The sequence below is a fragment of the Bombyx mori genome, chromosome 22 (assembly GCF_030269925.1).
Source record: "Bombyx mori chromosome 22, ASM3026992v2".
Classification (NCBI taxonomy): Eukaryota; Metazoa; Arthropoda; class Insecta; order Lepidoptera; family Bombycidae; genus Bombyx; species Bombyx mori.
The window spans coordinates 4187705-4199838 of NC_085128.1; the positions used below are offsets into that span (position 1 = coordinate 4187705).

The 12134-nt window shown below is 34.8% G+C and overlaps 2 protein-coding genes across 4 annotated transcripts in view; one reads left to right on the forward strand and one right to left on the reverse strand.

Annotated features, from left to right (window-relative positions):
- The first annotated feature begins 175 nt into the window (after window positions 1-175).
- On the forward strand, window positions 176-7140 carry LOC101747090 (facilitated trehalose transporter Tret1-2 homolog). Its single transcript, XM_004931934.5, has 9 exons — window positions 176-449; window positions 1057-1215; window positions 1892-2031; window positions 2941-3173; window positions 3520-3658; window positions 4480-4606; window positions 4971-5134; window positions 6079-6217; window positions 6704-7140. The coding sequence occupies exons 1-9, from the start codon at window positions 257-259 to the stop codon at window positions 6880-6882; spliced, it is 1473 nt and encodes a 490-aa protein (XP_004931991.2). The 5' UTR covers window positions 176-256; the 3' UTR covers window positions 6883-7140.
- Window positions 7141-7254: 114 nt separating this feature from the next.
- LOC101746161 (aminoacylase-1) overlaps window positions 7255-12134 on the reverse strand; it is a 29105-nt gene continuing 24225 nt past the window's right edge. For all 3 annotated transcript variants that reach the window (XM_038018869.2, XM_062674876.1, XM_062674877.1), the window contains exons 8-10: window positions 10989-11084; window positions 9477-9610; window positions 7255-7722 (exon numbers count right to left, since the gene is read on the reverse strand). In XM_038018869.2, coding sequence (XP_037874797.1) covers window positions 7518-7722; window positions 9477-9610; window positions 10989-11084 — 435 coding nt within the window. In that variant the 3' untranslated portion in view covers window positions 7255-7517. The remainder of the gene's footprint in view (window positions 7723-9476; window positions 9611-10988; window positions 11085-12134) is intronic.

Genomic DNA, 12134 nt, shown 5'->3' on the forward strand with positions numbered 1-12134 from the left:
TAGAAGTTCGCAATTAAAACAATAATTACTTCAACATCTAAAAATATCTCAATGGGTTCGTTAATGTTTGTGTTACATAATTTAACAACACGAAAATCTGGTTGCATTAGCAATGCGCAGCGAATCATTTAAACTTTCGAAATATTCTGAAGAGTATGCTAAATCATCAAGTTGTCTATGTGTTAAACAATATTTTCGAACATGACAGTTGTCATGCTAGTGTAAAATACAGAAAATAAAGTAATTTAATTTCAAGATGCAACAAGGGGATAAGCAATATCCTGGTTTCTGGACGAGAACGTCTCTGATACAGTTCGGCTATGGGATCTGGGTTAATTTGACAGCTATGTCGATCGGTCTCTGTTATGGTTTTTCTGCCGTACAGATACCCCAGCTGAATGCAAAGGATTCTGATATACACCCTTCGCTGTTCGAGGATTCTTTAGTCGGTCAGTTTTTTTTCTATGACTTAAACATCTTTAAAAAAAGGTTGGATTTCTCAATCTTTATAAAACGGTTGGATTGGAAATGTTAGTGCTGCGGGCGTCTAATAACAAAGTTAGATGAAACAGGGAAGACGTGTTTAGGACGTTGACGGTGGCTGGTTTCTGCGTGAGCCAATTCCGGCGAGCACTTACCGGCGGCCACGATGACGCAGTTCAAATGCCGCATCAGCCTGTCGAAGTAGCGTCCCGACGCTGACTTCAGGTGCTTTTTGTCCGGGTGTTTAATACGTAAATATTTATTTTGAAGCCTGAATAAGTATGTATGTCAAGTTTTTGTTCACATAGTACAGGGAATACTGGCTTAAAGCTAGCTAAGCGGGTGTAAATTTTCTTGTAAAAATGATAGTTGTTATTGTATGTTATACTTTAACAACAATAATGCAAATATAGTGCAAAAATCAAAATAGATATTTTCGCTAGACAGCGGTCTGGCTGTGCCCCCGGCATTGCTAATGTCGGTAAATATTTACGATCATAATATGTTCATCTACATATGTTCATCAACAGTAAGAATAAGTATCCATTTTACTAATTATTTTTTACATTTTAGCCAGTATATTAACTTTGGCCGCCCCGATTGGATGCGTTCTGTGTGGTTACTTGGCGGACACCATCGGGAGACGAAAGGTTCTTGCATTGACTAAGTTGCCGTTGGCCTTAGGATGGCTGTTCACTGGTTTTGCTCGAAACCCTATACAGATAATATTAGGTTAGAAAAATTTAATTCAATATAATTATAACTTCATAATAAAAAACGTCTGGCTTGGTTCCGCGGTAATAATATTCTAAATATATTATTATATTATAGTTAATATATTTAAAAAAAATATCCCAAAAATAAATATGTACCATTTTAGCGCCACGCGAAGTAAATCATTGCAATCAACAACAGGAATTTTACTGGACCAATTTCAACTGATTGTACTTAAAAGCTTATAAATTGGTCTGGTATATTTTATAGGGGAGATAAATGTACCTAACAGTAAAATCACGTGGTTTTTAAATCTACATTATCCGGTAGAGTGTATTCAATTTTAAACTTTATTAGTACTGATTATTATAATTAGTACTGAAAATTATTAGTAGTGATTTCAACTTTTTCATTTGTAATTAGTTCTAGTGTATCTCTGATACTTGATACTTATGGTGAAAATGCGGGAAAGGTTAATTGGGTCTGCCTTTAAGGTCGCCGCACACGGGCCACTGGCGCCAGTGGCGGCGTTTTGTTGTTGTAATTTTCCTGTAATTTTCATGTGTAGCGTGTGGCGGCCACCGACGTCAACCGTGTGTGGCGACTCCTTATAAAATGTATGAAAATTACGGGAAATATGCCGGTGGCGGCGTTTTGAAGCGGCATGGCGAAACTTAAGCCTTTATCCTCGTAGGTAGACTTATATTGGGCATTGGCTGCGGGATGGCAATGAGCTCCCCAAGAGTTTATGTGACTGAGATATGCCTTCCAAACATGCGAGGCGTTGTGGCTGCGATGCCCAATCTTTTTGTAGCTGTCGGAATCACTATACAAGTAAGTTTACTCATCCGACGCAAAATAGTGAGTCCCGAACTTATTTTTCAATAAAAACTGTAATCGTTAGAAATGTTAACACTTCAGTATCTTTTTTCACTACTTATTTGCTGGTAGTCTAATGAGCTATTCCATCTACGCCCGTACGAGTAGGTGAGTTCACGGGTTCAACCTGAGAAAATTTACTAACACTAGCCCTAGCAAGAGCATGCTTTGCAGAATCTACCATCAGATCGGAATCGCGACCCAATGAGAAGATTCGACGAGAAACTAAGTGGGCTGTGTACATTTTGATTACTTTTCATCGTTGCCATGGACGACTAAAAACAAAGCATTGGGATTTTTGTGTTGTAAAGGTTTTTCGATCCGCAGGCACACACGGACGTACGTTCCACTTAATCGTGAATAGTCATCGTGTTTGTAAATGAGTCGGGAGTCCTTTTTTAAGGCGAACTTTGTCTCCCAAAACAATACCTACACTAGGAAAGGGAAGACGAGGTTTCGTAAAATCCAATCTCTATCCAAGCCTAGTTGTTATCGGGGCGCATAATCCCCGCTCACAAATCGAATGTTGCCGTCCGTCCTTTTTTATTTTTTATTTATTGCTTAGATGGGTAGACGAGCTCACAGCCCACCCGGTGCTAAGAGGTTACTGGAGCCCATAGACATCTATAAGGTAAATGCGCCACCCACTTGAGATATAAGTTCTAAGGTCTCAATATGGTTACAACGGCTGCCCCACCCTTCAAACCGAAACGCATTACTTCTTCACGGCAGAAACAGGCTGGTGGTACCTACCCGTGTGCACCCACAAGAGATCCTACCACCAGTAAAAGTTAGTGGTATAAAGTTGGTTCACACTTGGCATTGCCAGTAAAATGAACACTTAACTTCCAATAATATTTCTAGGCTGCTCTGGGATCTGTGTTCAAATGGAGGATACTGTGTTATATTTGCGGAACATATTCAGTTGTTATGCTGATAGCAAACTTCTTTTTGCCGGAGACGCCTTACTTTGTGCTGATGAAGGACACCGAGGATAAAGCAAAAAAAAGTCTAACGAGATTCCGAGGGAGAGATTATGACATTGATGCAGAAATGGTTCAGATCATAGAATTTAAGAGTGCTAACAACATTGAAAAGTAAGATTACTAAGAGCTTAATTCACATATTTGTTCTGTAATGGGAAGGCTTTAAAGGAACACTTTAAGCGTTTGCTTGGAATTATCATTCGGTTGTTTGTCTTGGTCCAATTATACCAAAAATAAATTAAAAGAGTGTCGAAATTAGTAGTTATACAGCTAATGGTGTAAAAGTCTTAAATAGACTTGTTGCTAAATAACTCATTGTTGTATCTATTTCAATGTAGAACGCAATGGAAATAATGTGATACATAAAAATATCGGATTAATTATTTTCAACGTTAAATCTCTTACAATACTTATTATATAGTTAAAACTCTTTTTATCATCTTAATATAAATTTCAGATTAAATTTTCGAGAACTAATCCGAGCTCTCTTCAAACCATCATCGTGCAAGCCCTTTTTTGTGATTTTTAGTTATTTTGTAGCTATGCAATTTGCTGGTGTCACCATTCTCATGATGTGGACAATCGAAGTGTTAAAGGTGAATTCATAGTAGTGAATTCATAGTAATAAATTTAAGTGAATAGTAGATAATAATTAAAGGTGAATTCATAGTAGTGAATTCATTGTAATAAATTATAGTGAATAGTAGCTAATAATGTGCAAAGATTTTCATGCATTAAACAAAAATAACGTTTCTTGAAATTGATAAGTAGGTGCTAGTTTTTGTTAGTTACTACGATTGATGTGATTTTCTTTCTTTTGTAATTTTCTTAGTCTTTCTAGACTGCAATTTTTGGATCGATTACTAAAAGATGTATTATCCTACGAATTATAATATTCATAATTTCAACTATATTATCAAGAAATCAAAATGTTTATGTAGAAAGTTGATTTTAAATTATTTATTGGAACGAAGTTCCTTACGGCAGGCTTGGAGGGGATAGGGATTTTGCTGCGCGACCGAACTGAAAAAAATGTGATAGTAAAACCGTAAGAAAAAATCCGTGGAAAAAAGTGCGTGGAATAAAACCGTTAAATGACAGTGCGACAGTCGCATACACAAGCGAGTAGTGTATAATATCTTTCTCTTTCTCCTTCTTTCTTTATTTTACGTAATTTATTATTTCCTAAAATACTGAATTTCCTAAATACTTTCCCGTACTTAAATAAAAACTAATCAGCAAAATTTAAGAGAAAAACCAAGAAAACCTACATAAAATTGAGCACCATTTCTTTTTTTGCAAATTGTGTAGATTCTACATTAGCCGAAGGAATTTCGTTCCTACCTGGTGTCCCACGACACCACATTTTAATGTTTTTAGTTTTTAAAAAATATCAAAATACTTGTAATATTTGTAGGCTTCCAAAACATCTCTAGACCCGAGGTACGGGAACATTATTTTGGGTTTCACAAGATTATCGACGGCCTGCCTCACTACAGTTCTCCTCTTTAAGGTCGGAAGAAAAGCATTAGCTCTAGTTTCAGGTGAATCCATATTTAAATGATTATGATTATATAAGCAGTTGTTGTGTCATACAAAATAGTGCCTACGGTTTTAGATAGAAGGGCAGAGTGCATCCACAGTGCGTTTCCAAAAATATTTTCTGCCATGTACTATCTGGCATTGAAATGAACTTCCTTCCACGGTGCTTCACGAGCGCTATGATATTTTCTTCTTCAAACGAGGCTCGCGGTAGGAGGAGAGTACTCGGCGGTAAGCAGAGGCTTGGCTCTGTCCTTGACATTGCTCACGTCCATGAGTAACTGTAACCACCCATCCATCAGGTGGGCCGTATACTAGTCTGCCTACAAAGGTAATGAGGAAAATTGATATAATTTTATTTTTCAGCTATCGGTGTGGGTATTATATCGGTATTCCTTGGTCTGTACATACATTATGCAACCAGGCCCACGATATTACCGCAACTATGCTTCATGGCCTACATGGTATTTGCCACATTTGGCTACTACACAATACCGTTTGTGGTTATGTGCGAGCTTTTTCCATTGCAAGTAAGTTGGAATGTTCTATTCTATTTTAATTACGATCCGACGATTGAGTTAACTGCTCATCTAGTCTTAAATAGTTAACGGAATCTAAAGGTATAAAAGCCGCCACGCACCTTGAAAGGTGAGATATCAATCTCAATATAGGTAGTATAACGGCTACTCCTACTACTCAAACCGGAATGCGTGACCACTTCACGGTAGAAACAGGCTGGGTGGCTGTACCTAATCGTGCGGCTTTTCAAAATGTCCTACCTCCAAACGGTTACCGGAGCTAATGGACATTACAATGGAAATGCGACTGCCGTCTTGAAACAAGAAATTGAAATGCTATTCATCCCTTCAAACCGAAAGCCATCGATTCATCGTAATAGGAATACTCTCTCGTATGGGTTGACTACATCCGATGCGCTTCCTCTTTTTTATACAGCCTACCAATAGATCAGCATTAGCGCACTATCTAAGGTAGTCGAATCAAATCCGTTGGCAGGTTTTTGTAAGTATAGATTGGCCAATGGTTGGTTTTATTTTATTTGTTTACATTATTCCAACAGCTGTTATCTTTAAATAAAATGTACCGATGTGGTGAGACCAAAGAAAACCAATTAAAGATTCTCCCAAGTATGCCATATACACCAAGACGTCAAAAATGAAGCTGCTCCAAATAATACATAATTTTATGATGCTAATATAAACGTTAAAATAAATGTGCGAATTTATATACTTTCACGTACTTGCCGGTCATAAGTTGTTTTTGATCCAAAAAATAGCCCATAATAGCTTTGTAAAATTAGTTCACCACAGTCTGGCCAAGCCAAACAGAATGACAGACAGATATACGTAAATTAAAACAAGATTTTGAGTTTTTGTAAAGAGTCGCAAACTTAATCTTATTATAGGCTTGTGATTTAAAGTCCCATTTGCTGATACGTACTTTTTGTGTTTCGCAGGTGCGAGGTCTTCTCGGCGGCCTATCGTTGTCCTCATTCAACATACTGATGTTCCTAGCGACTTTTTGCTTTCCTTATCTCCGAGATTCACTTGGTTTCGCGTTTACTGTTCTCATGTTTGGTATAATATCGTTACTTAGTAAGTATCGAAAAGGAATAAAAATAACATTTTAATTCTTTCCATGTTCTTTCGTGTTGGTGGTATTGGATGGGGACTTGTAAAATATTGTTAAAGACATTAGATGTATGAAAGTGCTCATGGCCGAATTGAAGTTAATTGGTTACTGGAATCTATGGAAATCTTACATTTGATAGTATGAACTGAAGAACCGTCTAGCAATTCGATCCTTAAGAATTTTCCAATTCTGTGCCTTTGAATCTACTTCCTCAAAAAACACAGCGCAGATTTCGCAAAGGTTACTTGAATTCTTTGATAAATTTAAAGAAAATTTAAAAGGTTTATAGGTTTCAAGATCTATTGAGCCAAGAGATAGAGAACTAAGTTTACATACACTATAGCGAGAATTACGTTAATATTCAGATACAAACACTTCATAATTTGATTAGAATTGGTTTTTTTTTTTTTGTATATTTAAACGGCTTAATAACTGTGAGATTTTTGCAGGTGCCGTGTTTCTATACTATTTTCTTCCTGAAACAAAAGGTTTGACCCTGCGAGAGATTGAGGAATATTTCAAATCAGGTAGATCCGTTCGTCAGTCACAAACGAAGCTTCCGGCTCTGATGAAAGACGCCGCCAACAAGAGCGCTACACTTTTGAACAAATTAAAGATTAACAAATAAAAGTCAACAAGTTCTGTTGTTACATTTGATATTATGCATATATTTCAAGACCGAGCGTCCGATGATCCCGGGATAAATTTTAGTGAAATGAAGGAAGAAAACAAGCTACGAAAACACTGGCGAAGTAGAAAAAAATATCGGAACACGTGAATTTTTGAAAACTTGAATAATTTTGTCTTCTATAAAATATTATTTTTAGGTGATTTTTTTTCTGTTATTGTTCATTATTTTTTAGAATATATTTTGTCTTTTAAAGTTTGTTTCAGTTTTACTTATAATTTAGTTATACATAATATATTATATTCTTGGGGCTTGGTAGTTTAGAGTTCAAAGGCACTCTGATGAAATGATAATATAGAAAAAAAGAATACATTTCTTTCCAAATAATTTATTGATGAAAACAATTACATTTATCATTACGAAGAGAAAATTAAACATACGCAATTGAAAGTACTCTCTACAACTAGTTTTTTTTTTCAAGAAATTAATCAAAGGAGGAAACGCCTCTTTTTGCGGAAACCCATTAAAAAGATCGACTATTCTTTATTTGAATTTTGGATTAATAAATCAACTAACATATTTCATTTATTAATCCCAGATAGTATAGAAAGCACAGTAGGGCTCCGTGTAAATGCTTAAACATTGGCCAGTGCTTCTAAGACTTTCTCCATGATGTCAATACCTTTCTTGTACATGTCCGCATGAACCCTCTCGTTGTGCGCGTGGACATACAGCGGAGTGTTCAGTATCGGTGTGAAATTGATTACCGGGATGTTGTGTAGTCGAACGAAACGGGCATCGGTGGCTCCCGGACATGTCACACATTTCAACTTCAAACCCCTAGAATATATAAACATTAATTTACTATCAGCAGTTTGAGGTATTCGTTCCAAAAGAGACTGCTAAATTTCTGCTTCAATTTTCACGCTGCTGTATCTATGAGTTCGGATAGCGATGGTTCGGCGACAAATGGAAAGATAATATGGCTAAGGGACATTATAAATGGTCAACAAAAATTTCATCAAATTCGCCACTGCCGAAATAATAGTAGTGGCTATTATAAACCCGTACGGGTAGGTATTAGCGATCTGACTCTTTATCCCGCGAAGCAGTCAAGTGTTCCAGCTAGAAGGGTGAGATAATCGATTTAAAATTGAGATTCTTTGTGGACTTCACTAATAAAATTACAAGTGCCTAGTGACATTTTTAGCGCAACTAAGTAAAAAAAATACCCCATAGACTTGACTTTATTCTAGAGCAATCAATTCGTCTGAACGAATTCTGAAATGTGACCTAATTCGAACAGCAATTGATTTAGTGTGTTTCAAAACAAACTTTATATTATAGACAGATAGTAGGTAACTAGAAGTGTTAAACTTAAGCCCTAAAATAAACGTTATGATAATAAACGTAAAACAATATTTAGAACAAACTAGCTAAATGTGTTTCTGTCAATCTCATTAGATAATAATGTCTGTTTTGACGTATTTAAAAGCACACAAACGTAAGTGATTTGTTTATTGACAATAAATTTAATTTATATATGAATTGAAACCTGTCTTTAGCACTATTTCATCTTTTTTTTTTTAATGCTTAGATGGTTGGACGAGCTCACAGCCGATCTGGTGTTAAGTGGCTACTGGAGCCCATAGACATCTACAACGTAAATGCGCCACCCATCTTGAGATATAAGTTCTAAGGGTCTCAGTATAGTTACAACGGCTGCCCCACCCTTCAAACCGAAACGCATTACTGCTTCACGGCAGAAATAGGCAGGGCGGTGGTACCTACCCGCGCGGACTCACAAGAGGTCCTACCACCAGTAATTACGCAAATTATAATTTTGCGGGTTTGATTTTTATTACACGATGTTATTCCTTCACCGTGGAAGTCAATCGTGAACATTTGTTGAGTACGTATTTCATTACAAAAATTGGTACCCGCCTGAGATTCGAACACCGGTGCATCGCTCAACACGAATGCACCGGACGTCTTATCGCTTAGGCCACGACGACTTCAAAATAGTCTTCATCTAAGTTAAAGAATTGATATATCTCTATGTATTTTTCAGATAACGCTATAGTAAAGATCTTCAAACAGGATCGAAACAAAACTTTGTTCTATTCACAGTGACTTTTGCTATTGAAAAACATATACTACATAAACTACATTTTCTATTAAAAGTATAACATGGATACCTTAATTGGATGTAAAAAAAAATGACAAATTTATTATATTTTAATGCTTATTTAGTATACTGATAATATAAAACAGCATTAAACCCAGGAAGTTAAATAATAAAATTGTTTTTCATCAAAGATTGGAATAACTCTTACACAATACAGCCACATCTATAAAATTATGAGTATTAAGCACATGTAAACATTGTTAATCTTGGTGATATTAAATGGATTTTCTTCCACTATCACTACGAACCTTTGCGTTGATTTGCTTGTCATCAAATCTTGACCCATATTTCACGTGCCCTAATCTTTTTCCAATTTGATTTATCCTTTCCGAAGCGCGAAAAGTTTTTTGTCAATACACAATAAAAAATTTAGAAGCTAATTTATTGTGAAATCAAAAATTCTTACATCTTTTCGATAACTTCGACCAGACTATTCCAGAATGGTACACTTCCATCGGTTTTCGTGCTGTACACTTGTGGATTTTTCACAAGATATTCGAAGGTGACACCCTCGCCGGCTTCTTTGCACCAGGCTTCTATCTGGAATTCAGCTTAAGATTCAATCGGAAAGTTAATTCTAGAACTACAAATTACTCGTAACTTCTTTGTACATAGCAAATACCAGCCCAAGGGATTATCTAAACGACTTCATGGGTTATCTATCTATAATATAAATATATGGTGGTGTATCCCTTTGTGTTTATGTGTTTATGTGTTTGGGTGTGTGAATGTATATATGTATGTATTATATGTTCCGTATAAGTTACGTATGTATTATATATAGATTCCGAAACGAAAAATTAACTGTTCAAGAAATCTGCAAACAAGTGATCCCGTGAAGTTTGGTAGCAATCTTATCAAATCGTTTTATCTATATTGTATAATTTAACTAGTGCCATTTATATTAGGTGCGTATTTACGCAGCAACTAGTTAAAGATAAAGATCCGCTATCGTTTAATGTATGCAACCGGTTATGTATCCAAAACTCCTGTTTTTTTGAAAATACCTATGCCCCATAATCCTATGTTGATGGCACTATGATCTTCGGAGTTTCAACGATAAGTACCGTGCCATCAGTCAATTGTTTTAAAAATTAGATAATTTCAATATTCTATTAGTGTTTTTACAAGCTACTATGCTCTGTTCCAATTACGAAGTCCCTTTTGAAACTTCTTAGAACGTAACTCTTTCATTTTTAACGTAACGCTTTTATTAGCTTCAGACGTATGTAACGGAATCTTTGAACATGATTTTGACCCCCTTCAAAACGTCGGATTAACTCGAAATTTTGTATACTTATTAAGGACCTATGACAATTTTATAATAAGAAAAAATTGAAAAAAAAAATGAAAAAATTGAAATTCAACTAAAAAATTAAAAATAAATAATGGTTTAAAAAAACTATGCAAAATACACTTTTATAGAAAATCTAACTAAAAACAGAAAATAAATTTTAAAAAATTTCAATTAAAAATAGTGTAAGAAAAAATGATTTTATTGTAAATTTTTTTACAATAAAATCATTTTTTCTTGATATGACTGATACCATGCACCCCGTGCAAAAGTAGTTATAAATATTTTATGAACAGATATAAGTAGAACGGTTATATAGATATAATAATATCCTGAAAAGCACCCCACGCTTTTTTACAATAAAATATTTTTTCCTTACACTATTTTTAATTCAAATTTATTAAAATTTATTTTCTATTTTTTAGTTAGATTTTCTATATGTGCGTATTTTGTTAGTTTTTTAAAACTATTATTTATTTGTTCATAGTCGTAAACATCGTTTAAAAAATACAAAATGAATCTAAATCATTATACAATTAATTCACACACACAATAACATTATAATAACATCTGTCACACGGAACTTCATAATTGGAATAGAGTATAGGTATTTTTAAGGCATACCATATTCCCAAACTCATCCAGATCCACGTCAGGTGCTATCCTCACATCGAACGTGGCGCTCAGTACTTCAGGTAAAACATTAACCATAACTCCTCCCTGAAACATTAATGCATATGCATAATGCATAATCTATAGTAATTATATATTACAGTGTAATCTACAGTGGTTTTTACGGATGTTCCGTTATAACTACTGAACCATGCATCCGATTGACTTGAAACTTGGTATTCATTTAGAAAATACATGTACTTAATGAATAGGGTAATATTTATATGTGTGTTGGAATCCCTACACCAGTTGCCGGGGCGTTAATGATGAGAATCTTTGTGGGGGTGAGAAATAATAATGTTAATTTTAAATGCCTTGGTATCCATGTAGAAAATACATGTAATTAATGAATAGGCTAATATTTATATGAGTGTTGGACTCCCTACATCAGTTACGGGGGCGTTAATGAAAAATTTTAAATGTCCAGCGAAGGGGACAGGTACAGCTAGTATATATATAATACAAAAAACATGTCATAAACTTAAATGAATTAGGTTGTAGAAAAATTTGCTGGCCATTATTGTTATCTGTGAGCGGCAAATATGCTGTTGTTTTTTGATTAAAAAGGCAATGGTCAAAAACAAAAATTTCTCGCTTCGATGTCGTCAGTAAGTTTTATAGATGATTAAAATGAAAACGCTCTATAAAAATCGGTAATAATGAAATTAATTTTCCAGAGTTTGTAAAGACAACACACGGTGCTGACCTAAGTTGATTAAGATATGGTGATATTAAGCTATTGATAAGGATTGAAAAGGATGTGTTTTTAAGCTATTTCGTGTCAAGTTGTGACGTATAAAACACATTGAAACGACAGCTATCATAGGATAGAAAAATCCGGAAACCAAATGAATGCGAAGTGTCGCTATATATTTTTTTTTAAACTAGTCTCTTTTGTAAAAAATAAAATACTTTAAATTATCTAGAACGCTATCAAAATTACCAACAGTTTCAGTACGGGTAGAATAAATTATTGAGAAGTTGCTTTAATAACAAGTTAAGGCGTATTATTATCAATGCATTTTAAATAATATAATTAGATTCAGCCAAAGAAATCGCTAAATTAAAAAATATATATTTATATTGCCCTGGTACAGA

What these genes read in the sequence shown, in the direction of transcription:
- LOC101747090 (XM_004931934.5), top strand. Translation starts at nt 257, where the DNA reads ATGCAACAAGGGGATAAGCAATATCCTGGTTTCTGGACGAGAACGTCT. An exon ending in CTGTCGGAATCACTATACAA is followed by an intron (nt 2,032 to 2,940) that starts GTAAGTTTACTC and finishes TAATATTTCTAG; the next exon opens with GCTGCTCTGGGATCTGTGTT. An exon ending in GGACAATCGAAGTGTTAAAG is followed by an intron (nt 3,659 to 4,479) that starts GTGAATTCATAG and finishes TAATATTTGTAG; the next exon opens with GCTTCCAAAACATCTCTAGA.